Raw genomic sequence first — 25,950 nt, forward strand, 5'->3', positions numbered from 1 at the left:
ATACTTGCACTAGCATATTGTATATGACAATTTAGTTCAAACTTTGACCTGAGGTAAATTATCAGGAAATTTTAACATTGATCCTGGAGGGCCATTGTCCTGCGAAGTTTAGCTCCAACCCTATTCAACACACCTGAAGCTAATCAAGGTCTTCAGGATTACTAAAGTTACAGGCAGGTGAGTGTATGTACGTGTTGCTAATTAGTAGTACACAGTAGCCTACTTATTTGTGTAATTACAGTGTAACAAAAATTGCAACAATTTCTTAAAAAAATAAAAAATAAAAATTCCAGTTATTGCCCATGAACAAAAGATATTTAATTCAATACATTAGAGCCTAAAATTAGCACTCGGCAAGCAGCAAAAGCACTGGCGAGTCTATGCAAATGTTACTCGCCAGTTGGCCAATAACTTTATGCCCGTTTGTGATATGGCTTAGTGCGATTTTCAAATGACAAAAGGCTGTGATTTAATAATAAAAATACACAGTCTGACACTCTGAATGCAATTCTATCAGGTCATACTGAAATTAGAATACCTTTGTCTGAAATATATGAAAATTAAATAAGACATGAAAAAAAAATTCATTTACAATAGATCTATTATATTTATATTATATAGATCTATTAGTATGCTTTCAGTATAAAAAAATACCTATAGAAATAGTTATGGCTTGTGTAAAATGTACAATATAAAAATCTGAAAAACATTGATAAAATCAAGACATTTTTTCTTAAATGTAATTCCAGTGTAGATTCCCTGCATCATTTTTTTTTTTTTTTTATACCAAAAGCCATCACTATAGTAGTTAATATTTTACAGTAAATGTTCAAATCAGTATTTTCATGATTGGTCCAAGACTCAAACCTTATAGTTACATTAAATTCACCAACTTTTGGTTAATTTGTGCAGTGTGATGTATATTAGCACATTAATAATCACTACTGCTAATGGGCGATAAAAAAAATAAACCGATCACAGTGATTTCTTTTTGCAACAACGTAGACTTTTATTTGTGAAAAAGTACAATACCTTGTCCTTACAAATAAGCATATGAAAGAACTGAAAGAACATTGCAAGGCCATAGGAGGCGTTTCACAGGAGTGAATCTGTGCCGTGACGGGTGTTCCTGGGGCGGCAGCTTTACCGTTACACGAATCCACAGTCAACACAGACCATCAAGACAAAACACGGAGTAAGAAAAGTTTGTACAGATTTCAAAAATGAACAAAATCACTCTCCTGCCCCAATAAACCAACATTCGTTTGAAACTTAAATCAATCTTTTTTCGTCATTACATTTACACATCCACATCCTCAAAATCAGGTCAACGGAAACGAGTTGACCTGCCATTTTAAATCACATTGATCATTCGAAATGCATCTTCGATTCCACATTAGGAAAATCCCAGCATAGAACAGGAAAACCAAGCTGTTGTAAGCAAATAAAGGTTTCAATATTGTTGTCTCTCTCTATATATATATACACATGGTAAAACAAGCCTAAATGAACGGCCAGCACTGGTCTCCTCGGAGCACGAATCAAAGCATGCTGGGAATACTAGCTATTCCACTCCTAATAACACCCATAATTAATGCCCTGCTAAGACGGCGGAGCAAAACGATGGTGTTTACACTAATCTCAGACTGATTTGGTTAAATTACAGCTGCATTAGTGAGCTAGAATCATCTGGATGAGCTAGCTATGTCCTCCGCTGTCAGATTAGTACTGTCATTAGTTCATGTTGATTCAATGCATCTCCACCTACTGAGCATGGTTTGATGCTCATCTACACCTTCAGCTCTGTACAATATTGTGGATTGGTCTCCGGTGGACCAACTTTACCCTGGAATATAATTACATGCCTCTTTATGGATTACAAAAGAAAAAGAAAAAAGCAAAGCGTCACTGTCTTTCAGGTCAAAACAGAAGGATATGATCGGATTTACAAAGCATGTGCACCAAATCACACAAACACATTAAATCACATTGAGGTTTTTGTGTATGACATCTTTTTGCAGTGTACGGAAGGGGAGGGAGGGAGAGAGAGCGAGAGAGAGAGATATAGAGAGAGAGAGAGAGAGAGAGAGAGAGAGAGAGGACACAGGGAAGTTTGTGGAAGAACAGAGCTGCCCCCTTGTGGAGAGCCGCGTTGCACATGGGCAGGAACCGAGGGGACTTTCACCTCCTGAGTACGAGACGGGGCAAAAGATTAGGCCGCTTCTACCTGCTGAGTCTCAGCTTGATAGAGTTCTTGACCACGGCGATGGGGTTGGTCGGGAGGACTGGGACGTCCGACAGATCAGCGCTGGAAGTTCTCTGTGGAACATAAAAAAAGGATAGATTGTTTGATAAAACTCAAATGTGAAATGGATTGGAATCAGTGTAAAGGCCCATTCACACCAAGAACAATAACTATAAAGATAACTATAATGATAAATATATTGGCATTATATTAGATAAAATATTAGATGACTATTTTATCTGTTTAACCTAAACAATAATATGACTTGATGATTAACTAAATAAAAGTGTCCCTTAATATATGCTTTTGAAGTTTGCTTTCCATAACTGAAAATACATTAATCCATGTAGAGGATATAATGTATTTGTTCACTGAGCATTTTGATGGGAATTTCTATTTAGCTCTACAGAAGACTATTTACATTAAAATTATTTGGAATAAACTTTATACACAATTATATACCAAAGCCTAACTTTAGTTCTGCAAACACCACAGATACTGATGGAATCATTTTCAGAGATCTTATTATTGTAGCATATTATTTTAAAAGCTCTTAAAAATGGCCTGTTTTTTGCTTGCCTACAAATCACAATTATCTAAATACCATTACAAAGTGGTACAATACGGTTAAAAAGTTTGGGGTTAATGAGATTAATGTTTTTGAAACATCTCTTATGCTCACCAAGGCTGCACTTTATAGTAAATTTACAGTAAGAAGTCAAATACAGTAAAAACTGATTTATTACCATTTAAAAGAAATTCTTTCTTATTAACTCTAGTCTTCGGTGTAACATGACCCTTCAGAAAACATTCTAATATGCTGATTTGATGCTCAAGAAACATTTCTTATCAAAGGTGTTGGAATCAATTGTGCTGCTTAATATTTCTTTGATGAACAAGAAGTTTTTTTTAAAAAAAAGAACTAAGTTCATTACTATTATTTTTCAATTTAATGTATCCTTGCTGAATAAAAGCATAAAAAAAAAAAAAAAAGTCACTGACTCTAAACTTTTAAATGCTAGTGTACATCATAACCCTTATCGCTATTAATGCATAAAGATATTTTGTTATTAGAACATAGCTTGAAAATTCTGTTTTGATTGGCTGCTGCTTTGTGGAGTATTAAGCTTACAGTGTGAACAGATAAATGACCTGAGTCGTGGACATGGTGGAATGATTATTGTTATGTAATAATAATCTTATTATGTATTGAGCATTGAGCAATTGAGCATGTCCTAACCTGGGTAAGCGGTATCTTCTCTGCTATGTCCACCTCCTGAAAATGATAGGAAATGACATCATCATTTAAGTTTTCACATAGTCACTCCATTTATAACAACTAGCATACCCTATTTTTACAATATTTTTACCGTCAAGTCAGTCTCTGTTTTAAATTCACCATCTGAAGGAACCACTTCAACAATCTGCATAAGAAAAAACAACAACAGTCACATAGAGACTAACACTCTGAGCGACGTAAAACAAAGATTATAGACAAACTGCATCTTTAAGTTCAGGGAATGGAGATAAAAATGTCGGCAATTTTGTAACAAAGAAAGAACAAATAGCCTTTACCGCTGGATCCACAGCTACATGACCATCAGTTTCACCTGAGGACTTTCCTTCTGGGGTTGAGAACTGGAAGAGTAGAGTTTAAATAGGCTTTTCAGATGCCATCCACACTTTATATATAACGTTTATGAGTGATTCTTGAATGGGGGCATTTTTAACAACTCTATTGTCAATAAAAAAAGATGAATTGCACACACAAATGTACTGTTTTGTTGTAATTTTGCAGCCTTCATTGTGCACATTGTTTGAAAGAAAGCATTGGATAATGTGTAGAATATAAAATTATTAACTCAATGCTGAAAATAAAATGTATAAAGGGTTTGACAGATTAAAGGGCGTTGTCTTACATCCTCTACTTTGGCTTTCTTGGATGTCTCATTCCCAGGGGGTGAGGCAGGTCTCTTCTTGGCAGGGCCAGCAGATAAACATGGACTAGGATTAGGGTTCTGTTGTACATTGTCCACTTTGGGTTTCTTCTCCAAATCTTGCTGAAGGGGTGAGGCAGGCCTTTTTAGTGCAGCAGCCCCCTTTTGCGGGGAGTTGCTGCTGGAAGTCCCAACATTATCGGGTTTAGTGCCATCCACTGCTCACAAAAAACAAATCAGAAGTTGTATTACAAAATGTTAAAATCATAAATTGTCCAACAATTTAAAATAATTAAAAGTCTGTCATCATTTACTCAGTCATTTGGGTTTGGAACAACATGAGGATATTTTCTCAGGGGAGTACAAAAGGAAACATTTTGAAAAATGTTCAAGATGCTCTTTTCTATATTTATCTAAGTTTTTTTTTTCCATCCTATGAAAATACGGGTGAAGCAAACTTGAATGGATTAGTTTTATGAATTACCAAAAACTTTTTGTATTTATATATATATTTATATTAATAATTGTCTGGACTTCAATCAATGACAAAATTACAAAATAAAAAAGCCAACTTTAAAATGACATCAACCCTGTAAAGCACACCAAGTCCGAAATTAGCATGCGAAACTTTCGCACGTTAAAAAATAAATTCGACCTCGCGTTATGTCAATCGCGTTTGCACACTGCCTACGAAACTTTCGTCCGTCAAAAAAATCTTCGGATCAGGTTCGATTTTCTGCGTTTTTCGCATCAGTGGCACGCATTTTGAGAGACGTTTGACAATTCAGAGTAATTCATTTCGCGAACGCAAAAATCCAGAATGCTGTCTAATAAGTTGATCCACGTCGTCTACTTTGACATTAAATAAGAGATAAAAAAGTCTTTAAAAGTTAAAAAAAAAAAAGAAAAAAAAAAAAAGAAAAAGTGGTTTAGTTTAGCATCAGGCTTTTATGGGTCATATACTATGATACAGTGAGAATATGGAGCTTACCCTCAAGGAGGAAAAAAGCACCAATTTTATTCAAAGGCTCAAACTGAGCAAAAATATACAATTTGGTGCAGTTGCTGATATCTATAAAGCAAAAATGTACAATGAAATTCTGATAACTTGTAATGTAAACCAATCAGATCTAGTGTTATCAAAAATACTGACATTTCGATACACATCGACACTGACATAGCCCATCTCAGTGGTTCCCAAACGGAGCACCCCGAGGAATTCACCATCCTTCTGCGTACCCCCTCTCTTCCACTTAGACTGCACCTTTTCCATTAAAGGACAATATCTGCCCCCTAAATTGATTTTCCAGTGCATCTATTATCTTTATAAATATCTTTACATCATAAAAAATATTTTAAATAAAAAAAAAAAATAATTCTATAGTAAAATATGCAATGATGATAAAAAACATGAAAAGTTATTATTTTACATACTAAAACTGTCAGTAGGTGGTGGTATGTCAATGCGCGAGTCACGCATTAATACAGCAAGTGGCTGAATCAAGACTTTCACAAACGATTTGTTCAAAGCCACAGATTCGTTCACGAAACACCTGTGTCTGTTGTAGTTCTGCTGTGGCTTTCGCTGGAACTATTATTTCATTGCAAAGTAGAGTAAATACTGACAATATTGTGAAGAACATGACTTAATTATTTGTTGAAGTGTTCTATAAAATCAATGTCACATATAATATTATCAACATTAAAAACAAGAACTCACAAAAGGTATGTTTTGTATCAATTGTTTGAATCTTAAATTTATCTCTATGATCCTTCTGTGCCAGGCTATTCATTTTTCATGCTAGTAAGTGCTAAATCTACAGGTATACTGTCGAGAACGGCAGTAATATAGCGCGATCTGCTAAGGCAGAAGACTCTGACGTAATCTATAATCACCCATATGCACGCCGCTTGTGTGGAAATGGATTTAATCAGTTTGACCGCAAAAGATGTGGTATTTTGAATAGATGTCATGTATTTACGGCCGGCATTATGCTCTGAAATACATGCTCGGTTTTAATGCTATTTTAAGGTGGGAAAGAATTAAATGAACGAAAATTGAATGAAAGACATTTTGTATGCGTACCCCGTGTCATGTCACGTACCCCAGTTAGGGAACCACTGGCCTATCTGAAATGATTCCAGTAATCCTTTTCTGCAGTATTAATGTCTGTATCAAATATAATACAGTAAGCTTTATAAGGTTAAGGTCCCAGTAGACCTACCACCAGTCAGGAGCGTGCTTCCACTTGAGGTGTCCATTTTTCCCTGCAAATCTGAGCTGATTGTGGCCGTCCCAGTGGAACTACAGTCAGGAAGAGAAGAGGAGATTAGAAAAAAAAAGGTAAAAAAAAAAAAAAAGCATGTGTATAGGTATTCCCAAAAGACAAGATTTACAGAAAGTCAGACAAATGATTTTAGAAAAACAGGTGAGCAGGTGAAAATGGTTTGATGTTTTACCCCTGAGGGCTGGAGGCACGGGCGCTCTTGGCAGCTGAAGGGCCCGTTGGGGAGGGCACTGACATGCTGTTGTCACTGTCGACCGATAGGTCAAGACTGCCATCATTCATCACACGAAGGCCATCAGACGAATGCTACAGGAAAAATGAAATGAGAACAAGACACAGTTAACAAAAATAGTACATCACTATTGAGATTCATCAACGCTGCTACAATAACAATAATGTCTTTATATCAATAACATGACACTTTTTGTCAAAATCAAATGTATTCAATTAATGTAATGTATTAAAAATAATATATAAAAATGTTAATGTGGGCTAAAGATTGTACAAAAAAAACCCCCAAAAAATAGATCCTCTAAAACTGGTTCTCAGCCAGAGCCACCTCAGCAAATTATGTAAGGTATGTAAGATTTTTTTTAATGTTAAAATACTTTCTCTTAACCCAGTTTATTGTCCATTGACTATTATAAGTATGCCATTCAAGGGCTTATCTCCCTCAAAAGTGTAAACATTGAGCCCCCTTGGCACCATCTAAACATTGAGAGTAGTCTACTCAGATCTGTCAGTCTCTTTCCAGCTCAACCTATACCGAGAGTTGGGTCAAGGCTACTGGCTGTACAGGCTGAGCCAGAGGGTGTTAAGTCACTGTGGGACTATGACTGATTACATGGGGGGAGGAAAAAAAAAAAAAAAAAAAAAAAAAGCTCCAGTTATAGAAGTGCAAGCCAAATTTCACTGCATTTACATCTTCAAAATGTAAACAAGTTTTGTTAAAACTGACGATGCAGTGCGAAGCAACGCATTGCAATGGACAGCATCTGTAAAAACGATAAAAAAAACAAACACGTAATATGCATGCGCATGATGTCACCATTTTCAAAAATTAAATCATTGCATTTTCAGGCCCCCAAAATGCTGCTGTCATGTAAACTAATGGCCAAAACACACAAAAATTTCAGTTAAAAACTCATGAAAATGGCCCTTGAGTGTTAGCCTACTTAGCTGCTTGCTCATGACACATAGCAACACAGCCAAAAATATTCCTAATATGATGGACCTTTTATCGAAAGTACCTGCTAAGGCATGCCTTCACAAGCACCCATAAGAGATATACAGTATTTGCAATGTTTGAGTTGTGGAGGCGCAATGCACGAAAAGGTTGTTTGCAAAATATGCTTTATTTTTGTAATTCCATTAGGTGCCACTAGTGTCGCAGAAGCTACATACTTCACCTTTAAAATGAATAAAAATGCATTTTTTTCCCCTTTGAGGGACATACAGCATAACTAAATATATCAACAGTCTAAGTTTCTGCTAATTAGGTTTGGAAACAAGCAGAAACACCAAAGGAAATATCTTAGCAAATATCATGGGCCTTCAAATACTTAAGAGTCAAAAAGGTTGAGTACAACTGATCTAAAATGCTTTAGAAAAGAAAAAAGAATCTAGCACAATCTTTTAATGTCTAAAAATAGGCAGTGAGACTTTGGTCCACTAAATCCAAGTCACTGTGGTATAACATGCCATCTTAAGGCCAAAAAAACTATAAAATGTGAAATTATATCATAAGGAGGACATAAGGATAGACCCTCTCACGATTGTGAGTCAAGATTAATGGATAACAAATAACAAAACCTCAAGACAACAGCATGTCCAAAAAATATTTTGAAAACCATTAAACATGTACACTTAATCCTTACACCTTACATATTTTATTAATTGAATACACTTGACATTTAGACTTGTTGCAAATCAACATTTCAAAAACAACAAATACTAAGTGTGGCACATGCATTTAAACCTAGATTTCTAAGCGATTGTCTATCATGTTTGCAAAGGAACAGATGGACTCTTGCCTTTCTCTTGCCCCTTTGAATGGCGACTTTCGGAAGTAGTTGATGCAGTTGTTTCCTCTTCACATGCATGGCTGTGATTTTCATATCTTGCTCAAACATTTTACTAGTGATCGCCTGCCGGTAAACTACAGCCATTCAAAGAACACAAGTTGATTACTAGAAAACATCCAGAGAACAAGAGCAATGTCCACTCTTCCTGTGTGTTCTCTTTAGGACTTCCAATAGAAAGGAAGTCTTACCTGTGTCTGTGAAGGATTGGATGTCAAACGTCAGATCCACGTTAAGATTTTCTGATCCCTCCATTTTTTTAAACACAATACCTATTACCCACATTGTGCTGAACTCCTCCCTGTACGTACACAAAGGAAAGAGACTGAGATTGGGACTACTGACATCACCTCCTTTCTTAAGTCAGTTTTAAGCCTTTGTAAAGGTTCAATAAAGGGAAGGACAAAAGCATCTTATACTCACTTGTCAGTTCCCTCTTTTGGTCCCGGGAATGACTGTGGATTCACATGGGCGAGTGTGATAAACTCATTCTTCTCCAGGTTTCCCACCAGGATTCGGATCTTTGATTCCACGAGGCCCACCCTGTCAGACAAACAGTATGTTTAGTCCATGTCCACCACATTTTTTAAACAGATGCAGGGGACATGAGCAGAACATCGGTCCGATAAAGCATGTGACAGTGCTGGATGAAGACGGTAAGCTGTACTCACCACTCTAAGTGCTGCTTCTCTGTCTGTGCGCTTGCTAGCAACACTATATAATGCCTTGGGACATAAAAGACAGAACAATGCCATTACATCCTTTAGACTAAAGCTCGTCAACCAAACCCGGCAAAACTTACAGGGCTGACCCGCCCCCATCTCACTGAAACTGTACCGTTAACACCTCTCTCCAAAGACAAACATATCTTTAAGAACTTCATTCAAGACAGCAGGGATCACCCTTATATCCAGCCATGATCATACTTCATTTTACACACTAAAACGCTTATCTTTAACAGCAGATTCATGGCAATTTTTACAGTTTCATTAGAAACATAAAAATCTAGTCCTCTTATGCTGATCAATTATTTTAGACTGAAAGTAATTTTATCTTTCATCCAGTTTCCCTATTCATATATTCACAAATTTATTTGAAGCAAACATCCAAAGTGTCTCAATATGGGTTACTTGCATCTAATAGAATAGTGTACAAACACTTTCAGCATTGTTTTGTTTAAAAAACAAAAAAAAATTGTTTTAGTGGAATAGCTCCCCATATCTCATAGATTAACCAAGGGACCAAAGAAAAAGCAGTATAATCTACATTGACTGCAAAAAGTTAATAGCAGCTTAAAATGTTCAAGTTTTTTTTCTGCAGAGCACCACACTTTGGACTCCCCCTATGTTTTAGGGGCTTGTCTGGACAGAAAAGAATGAGATACTGTAAATCAAAAATGTTTAATTCATTCTTTGAAACCAGCTAATTGCTACATTGTACAAGATAATGGTGATTATGAATTCTGAGCACCACAATGAACTGCATGCAGTCGCTGCATCCTCATGTGGGGTGGGAAGACTGTTTTGTAAAGTGAAGGGTTTTTGAAACATTTAAATGGGCTAAAATTAGTTAGAAAAAAAAGATCAACCCACAAAACCACCCCCAAAAAGGGGATCAATCAGGCTTTAAGCACAATGGATCTTCAATTAACACATGGCAAAGCAATGTGCTGTTTTAGACCTCCATTATCCACTGAAAACATCCAAAATTCATATTTCATCAGTCTGAATTCTGTATCCTTTGACTGAAATATGAGGTGTGTTCAATTTGAAGCGGCGCTGTGCAGACCGATCTGTGTGTATGACATCAAAGTAACGTCAGAGTGATTAGAGAGCAGATGGCTCTGCATGCTTTCAAATCACTCTCACGGTACATTGATGTCATACATTGATCGGTCTGAGCAGCGCTGCTTCAAATCGAACACACCTACTGACTTCAAGTCGTAACAATGAACTTTAAATTAACTAAAAAGAAACAAAAACACATACAGACTAAATGCTAAACATAAACAGAAATTGGAAAAACAAAAAATTGAAAATTAGAAACACTATTAAAACACAGACTAACAAGAAATACATTGTACAAATTGTGAACTAAAACATTTTATTTTTGAATTGTACACAAATTAATATAGCACAAGAAAACCACTTTAGAAAGGCACTTTAAACTGAAATACCTACCTTTGAAAAATATAAATGTAACTATCTCTTACTTACAATTCAGTCATGCTCTACAGTTGTAATTTGTTCAGCAGGACTATTACACATTTTAATTGTCAAAAACGTTGAAGTGTCATAAAAGCAATTTTGTTGTACTCCATACGCATAAATTGATAATATGCAAAATTCTGCTTTTATTTCAAATTGATGACACTGATTACATAAGGTAGTACTTGTGAAAGGGCTATGAATGTGTGTGGGTGCAGTTTTGAGAAATAAATCTTTATTGAAATGATTAAATCTCACCATGAGTGTCCAACAGGATATGCAGCTTAATACATACTTGTATTTCTGAAAGAAGTTTGGTGCTTCAAATAGTTTGGACCAATCTGCTTTATTCTGCAATATTTCATCCGTGATTGCAAGACCTGTGAGAAGTTAAACAATCGATATGAGTCAACAGTGGTGCCTAAAATCAGCGCAATAGCCTTGTGCTGTATCTTTGCATCTTAAAAGGAATCTCTCAGCCAAAAATTAAAACTATTTTGGTTATTCCAAACCTGCATGACTTTCTTTTTAGCAGTGGAACAAAAAAAAAAAAAAGGTGTTGAAAACACTGTTAAAGGACAAACAAACAGCACCACAAAAGTAGTCTATATTCCTTTTTTGACGTAACCTGAATCCATTAATGTACTTAAACGCAAATGAGATTTAAGAGCTGCTGCAGAGGGGAAGCTTTTTAATAAATTTAAACTTAAATTTGTCTGTTCTTCAAAGAAAGCTTCAGAAAACTTGAAAATAGCACACAAGTCGTATGTAATACTCATGGTGCTTTTTAAATGGTCCTTTTTTGCCACTTCAGACCATGTCAAACTTTGGAAAAGACCAGGGTGAACATTCTATAAAATAAAAGTAAAGTCATACAGATTTAGAAAGACATGATGAAAAAATGTTGACATTTTTCATTTTTCAAAGCACGCTCCTTTATTTCTATCAGAATGTGTTTCTAGGGATCTTCAGAAATGAGACTGACCCCGCTTGAACTCTTCCACCATGATGGCCCGAGTAGATGCTGAGACATTGTAAGTGGAATTCTGTTGAGGGTAAGCTGGCGTGATGATTGGCATGAGGTGGTACCGGTCACTGGGGGTTACCTGATGGGAAAAAAAACAACAAAAAAAAAACAACCTGAAGCCTGAAGTCAGAAGTGAATAATCTGAGAGAGTGCAGAAAAATCACTATACCTCACTGTAATCACTGTAAATGATATGCTAAATATGGCAGGCTAGAGGTCTGTGCAGAAAGTTCAAGTATGATTTAAGTCTGATGCCAATTTTTGTTTTTGTTCATGAGTGGGCTAAAAAAAATATTTAATCAGACCAAATATATTTATATATACATATATTAAAATATATACATTTTCTTTAGATATATTGCCTTGCAATACAAAGGAATGAATGAATGAATGAATGAATGAATAAATAAATAAATAAATAAATAAATAAATAAATAAATAAATAAATAAATAAATAAATAAATAAATAAATAAATAAATAAATAAATAAAATAAATAAATAAATAAATAAAGACAGTACTCTGGGATCCCAGACTGGGAGGTTGAGATTACAGTCTTCAGGCTGCTTCAGAAGGACAGGGTTTGGCCATTCCCTGGAAACAAGACCCAGGAAGAAAAATAATGAATAAATGAAATTGAAGAGAATGGCTCTCTGAAAGCAAAGATCAAAAGTTCAGATTCTGTGTTATGTCATTTTCAGTTTGAAGAACTCACCACTTTGAGAAAACCAAGAAGAACTTGTGGACCAGGGTGGAAGCCACAGCGTTGGGGTAGAGTTGGCAGGTTCTTGCCACCAGCATGGCCCACGATACGCCCCCAAGAAAACCAAGGATATTCGAGTAGATATTATGACCTGTGGGAGTTTCAAATAATGTCATTTATTTCTTTATTTTGTTCTGTAAACCTCATTTATTAACTGACCTGACATTTTTCACAATGAAGCATTTCTAAAGGCCAAGTGCCAAACAAGAATCGGTCATTTGTTCACTAAAGTGCAAGCATGAGTGCACTTGTTTCTAGGCAAATTCTTAGCAAATGCAAGCCAAACGAATTTCCTAAGGCACAATGATGCAGTGCTGCTTTTCTTTGACTGCACTAATACCCACAAACACAGCAGGTCATTGTAGGGTTTGTTTTTTGTGGCATGTTCCACAAACAATACAATGCAAGGCTGACAGACAGACAGGCATTTACTCACGTTTGGCCCACATTTTGATGGCTCTAAGAGTCAGTCTGAAATTCTCAATGTTGGGCACCAGGTGAAGAATCTCATCAGTCACTCTGCAACCTGAATGTCAGCAAATTTAGAAATCAGGAAATCAAAAAAGTACATAAATTGACATTACCCAGGGGAGAACTTAAACAAGTAAACAAGATTTAGGGCTGGGTTGACAATATTAATTGATTTTAATCAATTTCCATTTTGATGAAACAATATAATAGTCTCTGCTGTTTTCTGATGATGTGTGAGAAAAAAAAAAAAAAGGAAAAAAAAAAAACTTCACTAAACATTACTTGCTTTGTGGCACTAAACAAAGCAAAGTGTCAACTTTCAAATTATGTCAATTTTATCACAAAATTCAAACAAATACCATTTTGATGCTCTTTAATGTGGCATGACAGATTGCTGTAGTGCCTCAGTTTAAGTGCCAGTGCGGAGCACAAATGGTCATCTCTGCACTATAGGAAGGCGGCAATCCGGCGGAGACAGTGTGATGCTTTGGGCAGTGTTCTGCTGGGAAACCTTGGGTCCTGCCATCCATGTGGATGTTACTTTGACACGTACCACCTAACTAAGCATTGTAGACCATGTACAGCCTTTCATGGAAATGGTATTCCCTGGTGGCTGTGGCCTCTTTCAGCAGGATAATGTGCCCTGCCACAAAGCAAAAATGGTTCAGGAATGGTTTGAGGAGCACAACAACGAGTTTGAGGCATTGACTTGTCCTCCAAATTCCCCAGATCTCAATTTAATCGAGCATCTGTGGAATGTGCTGAACAAACAATTCCGATCCATGGAGGCCCCACCTCACAACTTACAGGACTTAAAAGGATCTTTTGCCAACATCTTGGTGCCAGATACCACAGCACACCTTCAGGGGTCTAGTGAAGTCCATGCCTCGATGGGTCAGGGCTGTTTTGGCAGCATAAGGGGGACCAACACAATATTAGGAAGGTGGTCATAGTGTTATGCCTGAACGGTATGCATCTTAAGTATATATTTGCTGGAAATAAGGTTGCTATAAAATTTAAATTTTACATGCCAGAAAAATGTCACAATTCTCAATATCAATTTCAATACCACAGCAGAATACTAGGCTAACTCATGTAAGTAAAGGAAGGAAACTGTAGGTAATGCAATAATAAAAAAAAAAACAGCAGGACAAAAAGATAAAAAAAATTAAACAGTGCTTTAAGTTTTTCCAAGCAAACCCATGAGTATTCAGCTAACAGCCTAATACAGAAATTAAATAATCAAATGTAAAATATAACAAAACAGTCTTAACTGTAAGAATTAAACTTGCTTTGATTCTTATTGAAGCTACAAAAGTCATTCAGTCAAGAGCAGAGTGATTTTCTCTTTGTCTTTTGATTAACATTAGGCTGCAGCAGACCGAATGCACAGATTTAGTAAACTGATACACATTCTATTTTCTCCCAACTGTATACATTCACTTAAGACATAACCAACTGGCTTTAAGTGAATACTCACCAAGCCGAACATTGACATTTTTGTGTGTATCTGTTTGTGTGTAACCGCTCAGACGTGCACCTGGAGCTCAAAGTTAACTTAACTTGTCTACGTTCCGCTTAGTCTCTGAGCGCGTGCACAGAAAGCCGCCTGAGGAACAGCACAAGTTCTCTTTTGCACTTTTAATAAATATTTTTAAAATCAAATATGTCCCATTTTACAAAAGTCACGTAACACAATTTTACTGATTTGCACGTCAAGTTTGGGCTTTTAAGGAGGAGCAAAAGCGCACCGCTGAAAAGAAAAGGAATAGGAATGAAACAATAATCGTTTTATCTCGATTATCGTATTTTCATAACCATTGGAAGCTAACATTGAAATCAATCAAAATTAAATTTCAATTAAATCACACACCCCTAATCCAAACAAATCTATATTAAAACCGAATAGATTTGTGAAATCTGTGTCAATACCCAGCCCTAACATGATTCATCAGTTATGACCCATTACCGTTCAAACTTCGGATGCAGCGAATGTCAAGGTTCCTAAGTAAGCCATCATCTCGCAAATCCAGGTTCTCTGGAATGGTTTGTAGTGCTAGTCGGGCAAACAGTATGTCAATCTGCCACAAACAAATCAACATTTCAAAACACACAAAATGACACGGGAGAAAAAATAATCACAACTTTAATTCTGGCGTGAACTAACATTTATGTAATATACACTATATTGCCAAAAGTTTTGTGACACCTGCTTTTACATGCACATGAATTTTAATGACATCCTTTTCTTAATCCGCAGGGTTTAAAGGCAGGAACACACCAAGCCAACGCTGATGAACTAGTGGCGATGAAAGCAGACTGCGGGGTTGGCTCACATCGGCAGCATCTGGGTCCAAAGTTGCCCTGATACACCAAACCGATGCTCGACAGCCGACAGCCAAGTAGCTTGTCCGTTCTGCACCTGTGTAAGATTAAATGCCTTTCCGTACCAGCAGGTGGCAGTAGCTGAACAGCCAATCAGAATGATCAGATGGCCCGACGAGCTCAGACGCCGATTCAACATGTCAAATCGGCTGAAAAAAAAAAAAAAAAGGCAGACGAGGATCAATTTCAGCCGATGGTGTGGAACACACTGAGAAAACTTAGTCGACCAAGGAACAAAAACTGCCAGACGGCCGACCGTCGGCTTGGTGTGTTCCTGCCTTAATATGGAGTTGGCCCACCCTTTTCAGCTATAACAGCTTCAACTCTTCTGGGAAGGTTTTCCACAAGGTTTAGGTGTGTTTATGGGAGTTTTTGACCATTCTTCTAGAAGCGCATTTGTGAGGTCAGACACTGATGTTGGACGAGAAGGCCTGGCTCGCAGTCTCCACTCTAATTCATCCCAAAGGTGTTCTATCGGGTTGAGGTCAGGACTCTGTGCAGGCCAGTCAAGTTCCTCCACACCAAACTTGCTCATCTGTCTTTATTGGACCTTGCTTTGTGCACTGGTGCGCAGTCATGTTGGAATAGGAAGGGGCCATCCCCAAACTGTTTCCACAAATTTGGGAGCATGAAATTGTCCAAAATGTCTTGGTATGCTGAAGCATTAAGAGTTCCTTTCACTGGAACTAAGGGGCCAATCCCAAACCCTGAAAAACAACCCCACACCAAAATCCCCCCTCCACCAAACTTTACACTTAGCACAATGCAGTCAGGCAAGTACCGTTCTCCTGGCACCCGCCAAACCCAGACTCGTCCATAAGATTGCCAGACAGAGAAGCGTGTTACGTCACTCCAGAGAACACGTCTCCACTGCACTAGAGTCCAGTAGTGGCATGCTTTACAAAACTGCATCCGACGCTTTGCATTGCACTTGGTGAGGTAAGGCTTGGATGCAGCTGCTCGGCCATGGAAACCCATTCCATGAAGCTCTCTACGCACTGAGCTAATCTGGAGGGCACATGAAGTTTGGAGATCTGTTGCTATTGACTCTGCAGAAAGTTGGTGACTTCTGCACACCTCAGCATTCGCTGACCCTGCTCTGTGATTTTACGTGGCCTACCACTTCGTGGCTGAGTTGCTGTTGTTCCCAATTGCTTCCACTTTGTTATAATACCACTAACAGTTGACAGTTGAGAAATTTAGTAGTGAGGAAATTTCACAAATGGACTTATTGCACAGGAGGCAACCTATCATGGTACCATGCTTGAATTCACTGAGCTCCTGAGAGGGACCCATTCTTTCACAAATGTTTGTAGAAGCAGTCCTCATGCCTAGGTGCTTAATTGTATACACCACCGGGGCTCTGAACCAGTTAAAGGAATGAAAACGAAAACCGGTAATGAATGAAACTGACAGGAACATAACCAGAAACGGAAATTTAATCGTTCTGAACAGAAACGCTAACTTGAAATGGCCATTAACTGGTTAATAACGTTATTTTATTGTTACATTTAATATCTTGATTTGGCAGTCAACCAATCACAAATTCAAATAGTACAGCCTATGCAAATGTGACGCTGATGCATACAATGCGAGTGAAACACCCGCGCTCATCATAGGTTAGGTAAGTCAATGGCATTGCCCTGGCATTAGTTTTTCAGATGATATTTCACCAACCATCAAGCATTATGCCTATATTTCAGTGAAAATGAATGGCAAGTAATATGCAGCTTGTTGTGCATTTTGAGACTAGCGAAAAATCGCATGATAGTTGAACATGCGTTCACACAATGTCACATCTCGCACCTGCAGTGCTTCTGTGAACAGAGTAGGCTTAAACGATAAAACTCTAGGCTACATAACATATAGAAAAATAAAAAGGAATGTTTAGGCCTAGAGGCTACGCGAAATATATTTCACTTAAGTAATTAGGTCTACAGATTAACAAAATTAAAGAAAATGTGCTGAATTTTGCTTCATTGTGGCGTACTTCAAAAATCTGGTAAAGGAAACTGAGACATTCTGCTTGTTTTCGTTATTTGAGTGTCTTTTGTAAATGTATGAATGATGTCTTGCTTTTACCTGTATGACCATAAATTACGAAGTACAGTTTAGGCTACTGTTTTTTAGAAGGAAAAAAAAATTCCAGTGGTCGTGTCAGTGCCTCACGTGTGCACACAAATTCTTGCACTGCTTATCGCTCGCAGCCTGTTAAATATTAAAATAAAATATTCAACCAAAGATATAAAACGGTAACTTACACTGCTCAATTCAAGTTTGTAATACAAGCTGCCATTTACTGGAATGGCATTAAAAAAGAAAAGATAATTTTTTATTTGTTTTGGATTGACATTTATATAGCATGTATAGGCCAACTGTTAACTTTAGATGTTTTGTTGTGGAGTGGGGTAAATAAAATAGGGCAGTTGTGTTCAAAATTTATGTTTACAAACATTAAAAACAAAGCTATATAGGCTAGGCTATTTGTAAACATTATACTTTATTTACAGTAGCCTAATTTACATCATTTCTGAATGTAATAATAAAATGCAACATATACGCAACATATCTTTTTCCTCTCAGGAATAGCATTGGTACTTTTAACCATGCAGCAAACATTTTAAAATATCTTGAAATTTATAAACCATTGATAGTTTTTCCCTTTCGTCTAATAGGTTTACATTTGGACAGAATCTTGTTATAAAAGAGAATTGTAGGCCTATTGGCTTAGACAACAAATACAAAACCTGTTTTTTAATAAATAAAATACTGCACGTATTATTATTATTAGTAGTAGCAGTAGTAGGCTACATGGAAAAAAAAGTTAAGTTATTTCTAATCAAACCGGTTTCGGAACGTTAATAATAGTAAAGGAACGCTATAACAGAAACGTTAAAATACTGATTCAGCTTAAAAAAAAAAATTAAGGTTTTAAGCCCTGATTGGAACACCTGAATTCAATGATTTGGAGGGGCGTCCCAATACTTTTGGCAATATAGTGTATGTAAGGATGTAAAAATACCTCAATGCCATCAAAAGCCAGCTTTATCACAGGTACAAATGCTTCCTCCACTGCCTAGAAGGCAAAATCAAAGATCAATTACTAAGCCTTACAGATATTGAGAGGAAGATGTATACGTACACTTATAGTACGTATCATTACGATCGTATCGTACGTTTACGTACGATCATTACGTATGTATCATTCACAAAAGCCTCCATACCCTCAAGTCTTTGACTTCCTCCTGCTCCTTTAATTTCTCATAAAACGAAGAGAAGAAGTCTGATCTGTCCACATGTCTCGGTGCAACGCAGAGAGCATCAATATCAGCACCTAAACAATTAGGTTAGTGAATGAGATATTACAGACACACAGAGACTATGTGAAGTACATATGGATCTATCTACCACAGATCTATGAAAACTTGCCCTTCGTATGAACTCCAAGCCTGTAGGATCCAAACGTGAAGATTTTTCCACCAACACTATCAATCACTGATGCTGGAATATTCTGTAAATATATGAAAATATATAACAGTCTGTACTTGCGAGTGGTTATTCAGAAGTTTATGTTTTTATTATTATTAAAAGGACCATAAGATACCTTAGCTTCACTGACTTCACGGATCCACAACTTAACCAACATATTTAACTTCCCAAGCACTAGGATTCTGTAGGCAAAAGAAACATGTTTAGACAACAGCAATTTGATGAAACCTAAAGATGGGTCAAGACTATGCTGTACATTTTCATACTTATGGATATAGATAAATGTATATAAGATAAAATAAACAATTTTTAAAGACAGAAATTATGGAAGCGAACACAATCACTCAAAAGTCTGGGGCAGTAAGAATTACCGTTCTTGAAAGAAGTCTCTTATGCTTATCAAGGCTGCATTTATTTGATGAATAAATAAATAAAATGCATTTAAAACAGTAATATTGTGAAAGAGTTTTCTATTTTAATATATTTGTAATGTACTCTATGCAAATTTCAGCAGCCATGGAAACCATGATGCACGTTATTTCGGGATTCTTTGATGATGTCCAAAAGAACAGCATTTATTTAAAATAAAAATCTTTTGTAACATAATATGACTTTACTGACACTTTTTAACAATTTTAATACATCCTTGTTGTATTAAGTTTTTAATATAAACTGGTAAAAATAGGAAATATCTTAGCTGTGTCAACAGTTTGTCCTTTTTGTAATTTTTCCAAAAACATGACTTCTTAGACAGACAGCTGCCAACAATTTATATAATTTTATTGTCTTTAATATAATTTTTAAATTATTTTAATCTTTCGAAAAATCCAGTTGCTTAGTAAGACATCATCCTCCAGGAAGTAAAGGCAAAGGACGAACTGATGTGATGTCATTTTGAACAAAATCAGTTTAATACAGCTTGCCAAAGCAAACTTTCCAGAAAAGTTCACTCCGGCTGGTAAAAACCTTTAAACTACCAATGGTCTGCGGAGATTTCATAATAAGTAGGTGTGGTTCTGAGGCTCCGCCTTCTTTGATGTGGAAATCTTCCCCGATTCATTTCTTCTGTCCAGTCCATTGAGGTCAGACATCCATGAGTAAAAACAAACACACTACAGAACCACTTTGTAGTAGAAATTGAAGTTGTAATTCTAATTAAAAGAGACACTGACCATGTTTTTCATATTTAATACTGTAAAGCTGCTTGCTTTTAAACAATCCGCTGTATAAAGAGCTATAAAAATAAATGTGACGTAACTTGACTATAGTTCCGAATTGCAGAACTGGTGCAAACATAGCCACATCGCAATGATCAGATGCTTTCTTAACTCCCGTTTTCTCACCAATGTAATTTTTGTCGTGTTTATTTTGTTACTGAAAAGAAAGCGCACAGCACATACATACATAAAGTTTACCCTGTTCTTCTCCCAATTCACCAGACACTTACATCCATCCGTGTATTTTGAAATAAGTGGATAATTTCACATGTTGTCAACCTGACAGATCTATTCTCCTGACCGTGGCGTAAACAAACATGGCGAGACTCGACGCGTATATAGCTCAACTACTAACGCAATCATTATAAAAGGTGCTTACACAACAAAACACATCCACTTACACGTATCGCTAAAAATAAATATATAATAGCAATAACAATAATAATTGATGCAAATAAAGTATCAAAAGCAATTAAAAATATGATTTTATTGAACAAAACTGTCAAAATGTATTGAATTGTACAACTAATGTTCTTTATGTATTATAACAAATGCCTGCAGAGGGCGCCAGTGGCCTGACGATTGTTTTTACATTTTACAACGCGATCTAATCCTTGTTTAATATTGGCTTACAACATTTATTTCAAAATGTCCAATTAATCTTTAATATTTGGCTATTTCTTTAAGACAGAAATGTTACAATCACTGTAATTTCTTGAACAAGAACCTAAACGAGGGCTTAAACATTTATTTTGAAATCGCAGTTAGCACACTGCACCAAGTAGAAACATATGTATCTATAATGTATTCTCCTGCTTACAAATCTGATTAAATGTCACACATTGTGTTTCCAGATGAATGTTAAAAGCAATCCAAACTTACAGCATATGCAGAGATGGAGTTTGAGATGCGCCACTAATGTAAATGAAAACCATTCACATTTACTGTGAACGGAGCCGCTCTGAGAGGCATACAGATAACCTATACGTATGTAAATAATTACAGCACATATATATTAAACCTGCAGCACATACATTTATTTAATTAATTGACAGCCTTTGTAAATTCACAATAACATTATGCTTTATTACGATTTTTAAACGGGTTTAATATCGTGCCGTCTTAGAAAACGGTCTAATAATGCATTTCATAGATTCTCGTCCGTGTAAAGCACCACTTCCGGTATTTTAACGGTTACTCGACACGGGCAAATTGAAATCGAGGATTTTTTAAAATCGAGTATTCGAATTTAATCGAGGAATCCTTACAGCCTTAATCAGGGCCTTATGTGTGAAAAACAACAAAAAAAGGTAAAAGCAATGGATTTGATTAACTTTCTGCGTAACAAGTTAACTTCAAAAGTTGTGTAACTGTTAAAGAACAAGCTGATGGTCTCAATCACAAACTGTCATGATGCAAATACACATACATGTGTGATTTAATGATGTGCGTTTCATTTACCTCCTCTGCAGCTCCATCTCCTCCTCAAAGACACCGAAGGGTCGAAGTGTCTCTGTCAGCTTTCGCGTAAGAACCAAATCGGCCTCTTTAGGCGGTGCCAAGCTGATAGGAGACGTGATCCCATAATGCTTTGGGGTCTGCTGTACTGCTTGCACCTGATTGGTAATTGGACTGTGAAAAAGTCAAACATTAATTGTCAACAGAAACATATTCTGGCTTAACATATTCAAATAATGGCTAAAGATCAATGGTCCATTACAGTCCTCCTGGGAAGTTCATATTTAAATTACGAGTTGTGAAGTTATAATTATGAGATCACATGCATATTCAAGTCAATACAATCGGAAGATGAATGCGCATCAGATGATTTTGCTTTTATGTTTTAATTCGATTTATGAAGGTGCTGTAAAATGAATTGTTATATATTCTATCACAATTGTACAATACTGACTTTTTTTTGTACATGCAACTTAGCATGTACAAAATACTATAGGATATGAATAAAAGTTTATTAATTTCAACAAATTTACTGTCAATACAGAGGCTGCATCTATCGCGTGCCCCATATTTTCTCACTGACACTCTAGACTTAATGAAAATGACTCATTACTGGCTGGCATCAGCATCACACGCATGTGACGTGCTGCACACATGAACAGTGTCGGCCATTCGCTTTAACCTTTCCGAACTTTATTAAAGATGATTTTGTGGATGGTTAGAGTGGTGTGTGTGTGAGAAAGAAAGAAAGAAAGAAATAAAGAAATAAAGAAATAAAGAAATAAAGAAAGAAAGAAAGAAAGAAAGAAAGAAAGAAAGAAAGAAAGAAAGAAAGAAAGAAAGAAAGAAAACAATTGGAAGCAAGAGCACAATTGGAAGCAAGAGCACAATTGGAAGCAAGAGCACAATTGGAAGCAAGAGCACAATTGGAAGCAAGCAATTGCTTCCAATTTCTAACACACGCAGCGCCATCGTGCATCTGTGGTTAAGCTCAAAATCGATCCAGAATCGTTACACAATCTTTTCTCCCATCTCTATTGTATAGTATAGTACCAATATTAGATAGATTAATCATAAACTGTGCTTTTCTGTAGGCTAGGCATATGCGTAGCGTGCCGAGTTGATGAGTCCTCTGCAGACTGCTTTACTCTCGCGTCACGTGACGAGTGTGTAATTGCAGCCTTTGCGGTTTAAAAAAATTGCGCTGTGTCATATCGCGATAGGGCTGGACGAAAAATCAAAACCTCGATTAATAAACATTTTACCTTGATTACGATTAATGAACGATTATTTTGTTTCTGTTTTTTTTTGCCCTTATAGTTCACTAACAAGGTTTGTACTGTAAATATTTAACAAAGTACCAATACGAGTGACTGCGTATGTGAATAAGTCATACCGTCTCTCCATTAATTGTGAAGTTGTGGGTTGTAAATAGTTCCTTCAAAAGTAGAAAAATACATGCTATTATAAGTTGAGTTTCTAAGCTACTTTAGTGATAAATCACAGGACAGCACTGACAACTAGTTTCTGCGTTCCTCTCTGTGCGCGTGATCTTCACGTTTTGTGCAGCTATTGTTTGTTTGAGTGTTCGTGCCACAATACAGCTGTGCGGGCACGGTAGCTCAATATAATACACATTCGATCATCTAATTGCTTGAATGTCCAAACTATAAAACAAATACAACTGACAAAGTTTAGCGAAGACACAAGGCTCACCGCTCGCGCACCATCACTATGTGCTGAACCGGCGTTCACCTGCGTGTTTTGTTTTTATGCCACTGACTGGACGGCCACGGGGCAGTCATGTGGCTACACACGCTGTAATGTTTTTAAGGGGGAAGTATTAACAGGATCAAAAAAAATCGAAATAACCAACATGGGAAAATTACGTCGGTTAGAGGTTCTGAATTTTGGTTTCGATTACTTTTCGATTAATCGTCCAGCCCTATATCGCGATATTATCGCAAATGCGATTAATCGTTCAGCCCTATTCTCGTCGCTTCATCAAATTACAATTGATCCACTGCAGTCACGCTGACTATTTTAACAATGTCTTTAATACCTTTCTAGACCTTGAAAGTGGTGGTTAAATTGCTGTCTGAGTCAGATACCTCTCAGATTTCATCAAAAATATCTTAATTTATGTCCCAAAGATGAACGAAGGTCTTATGGGCGCTAAACGACATGAGGGTGAGTAACTGATGACAGAATTTTTGGATCATCTCTCTTTAAAGATAGTTGGGAACCTACCTTTACATATTACCATTTATGTCATTTTAATGTTGTCAGCACAACTTTGTGAACATCTTTTTTCATTAATACTTTGCAAGAGAATACAGAAGTGAAATTCAGAGAAAGTTAAAATAGAAATTATGTATTTACCTATGATCAAAAACAAACAGCACAAGTTTCCAGATTAGTGCAGACGCTCCAATATAAACAAACCCTTTTTGAGTCTAAACTAGTGTGAATAGCTCACAGTAGAACAAATATTTTGAAAAAAAGAGCATATTTCTTGCTGTTATTTATTCGCCGTTCACAAGTGGCGCGTTTAATTTTAATCATATATGTAACGTTAAGTGTCTCTGACAATTGCGACATGGCTCGCTGTTTTTTTCCCAGGGTCTCGCGCAATCAGTGCCCGCAGACACCATATGTCAAGATAAAAATAGTTCAACTTTAATAAAAGCGTCTGGAGGACCATGCCTTCTGTTGCGTTCAGCTTCGCCAATTTGTTTTGAAAGCGTCTTCTGTGAACGCCCCTTGAAGGGTATTAAGAAGTCACTGACCTACATCAATACGTGCACTACTGATCTACATGTGAACAAAGTTCAGCTCTTGAATGCTATAGATTTAATGTCTGTGAGTTACATACAAGCCGACGTGCTTAGTATGAGAGCAATCTCTACGTTACATCTGATGTCCTGGTGGTCATTTTATCTCATTGCCAGCTGCATGCTGACAAGATTGCTGTCAAAATCAATACATTGTAAACTAGTTCATCAACTAAACGGCACTATAAAATGATTTTATCAAAGTGTCGAGTTTTCAACCGATTCGTGACACAAGGCCCAGGACCTCGCGTTAGCTTTGACCACGTTTGTCCTTAAAACTCCGTCGACATACTTACAAAGGCATTATGAAAATCTCCGGTTTATGAGAAGCTGAGAAGCAGGTTATATTCCGCCATTGTGTTTCAGCCTGTCATGAACTGTTAGGAAGGCAGTGAAGTTGTTTCTTTTGTTTGAAATAACATGGCGCTCCGGCAAATGCAACTGCCAATTGGAACAGGAAGTGACGCCATGACGCATGCCTTGCTGACGCTGGCTGATACACGTCTTGTTTTTGTAACCTATTACGAAATAATAGTATTTAAAGGGGCAGACATAGCTAAAAATCATTGTATTTTGTCATACCGTCGTCACGAACATTTAAAAAAAATGTTTTATTATTTTACATTTTATATGTTTTATCCTTTAAAGCGGCACAATGGCTATGTTGACAATTTCAATTGATTTTCTTTACGGATTTATTGATTCATAAGAAATTAGTTTGAAAATGAAAAATAGCAATTTTTATATTGCATACCATTGAAACATTTAGTAGTTATACTGCATACTGTTTTACATTATTATCTTTTGCCATACTGTAGGTTATGTTTTGTTGTTGTTGTTGTTGTTGTTTTGTTTGTTTGTTTGCAATACAGTGTTCAGCAGTTTGGGTTTTTTAACTGAAATTAGCGAGACTACAAATTTAAATAAATTTTCCATTATCTCAGCTTTCAGCAAACAAGTAATTTTTGTTTTTCACATTAAGTTTAGTTGTCTTGTCTGTGTTTTTTTTTTATATATATATGTTTTCTTAAAGTCACCATAAAATCAAATTAGGGAATATTGCATAATTTATTATAAATGATTTGACCGTGCACGTTTTTATTTTTTTTTTATTTATTTTAATTCTTGCCCTGTGCCCTCTTAATCTTTAATCAAAATAACTTCCCCTCCCTCTTCTCTGATGACATGTTTACTGGTGTCAGGGCGGGGCAATCTGTCACTCACATGAGATGAACCAATAGCAAACCACAACCATCCAATCGATTCCAAATGAACAAAATCATGTCCTGGCCCACATTTTTCTTGCTCAAGCTGTTTCACTCAGATGGACATACTCGGATAGATGTACTCACATACTACTACTCACATAAACTGCATTTTTTTTTAAATTGTTTGCGTGCTGGAGGTATGTTATTACGTCGTGTGCAGAATGATGTTAACATTTAAGCTAGCTGGTGAGAGAAAATGGCACTATCAAAGAGTCTAAAGAGGAAAGTTGACAGCGAAAATGGGGCATACAAAGAACAGTGGAAAGACAACTGTGCGTTCA

General features: G+C 36.5%; 1 protein-coding gene across 1 annotated transcript; it reads right to left on the minus strand.

Moving 5' to 3' along the window:
* Positions 1-993: 993 nt before the first annotated feature.
* On the minus strand, positions 994-24,860 carry papola (poly(A) polymerase alpha). The gene is made up of 23 exons (XM_067384625.1): positions 24,698-24,860; positions 21,571-21,741; positions 19,008-19,074; positions 18,833-18,914; positions 18,628-18,737; positions 18,426-18,479; positions 14,988-15,099; positions 12,984-13,073; positions 12,500-12,638; positions 12,306-12,378; positions 11,744-11,864; positions 11,054-11,138; positions 9,223-9,276; positions 8,975-9,094; positions 8,743-8,852; positions 8,504-8,628; positions 6,643-6,776; positions 6,408-6,487; positions 4,165-4,400; positions 3,821-3,883; positions 3,616-3,669; positions 3,486-3,521; positions 994-2,319 (listed from the first exon to the last, which is right to left on the minus strand). The coding sequence occupies exons 1-23, from the start codon at positions 24,703-24,705 to the stop codon at positions 2,224-2,226; spliced, it is 2,220 nt and encodes a 739-aa protein (XP_067240726.1). The 5' UTR covers positions 24,706-24,860; the 3' UTR covers positions 994-2,223.
* Positions 24,861-25,950: the final 1,090 nt, after the last annotated feature.

This window comes from Chanodichthys erythropterus, chromosome 4 (genome assembly GCF_024489055.1).
Source record: "Chanodichthys erythropterus isolate Z2021 chromosome 4, ASM2448905v1, whole genome shotgun sequence".
NCBI lineage: Eukaryota > Metazoa > Chordata > Actinopteri > Cypriniformes > Xenocyprididae > Chanodichthys > Chanodichthys erythropterus.

Excerpts from the sequence above, each read along its gene's own strand:
- papola (XM_067384625.1), bottom strand. Across the intron at positions 11,865-12,305 it reads TCCCAGTCTGGGATCCCAGA|GTAACCCCCAGTGACCGGTA; the intron begins GTACTGTCTTTA and ends TTTTCCCATCAG. Across the intron at positions 4,401-6,407 it reads AAGCACGCTCCTGACTGGTG|TGGATGGCACTAAACCCGAT; the intron begins GTAGGTCTACTG and ends TTTTGTGAGCAG.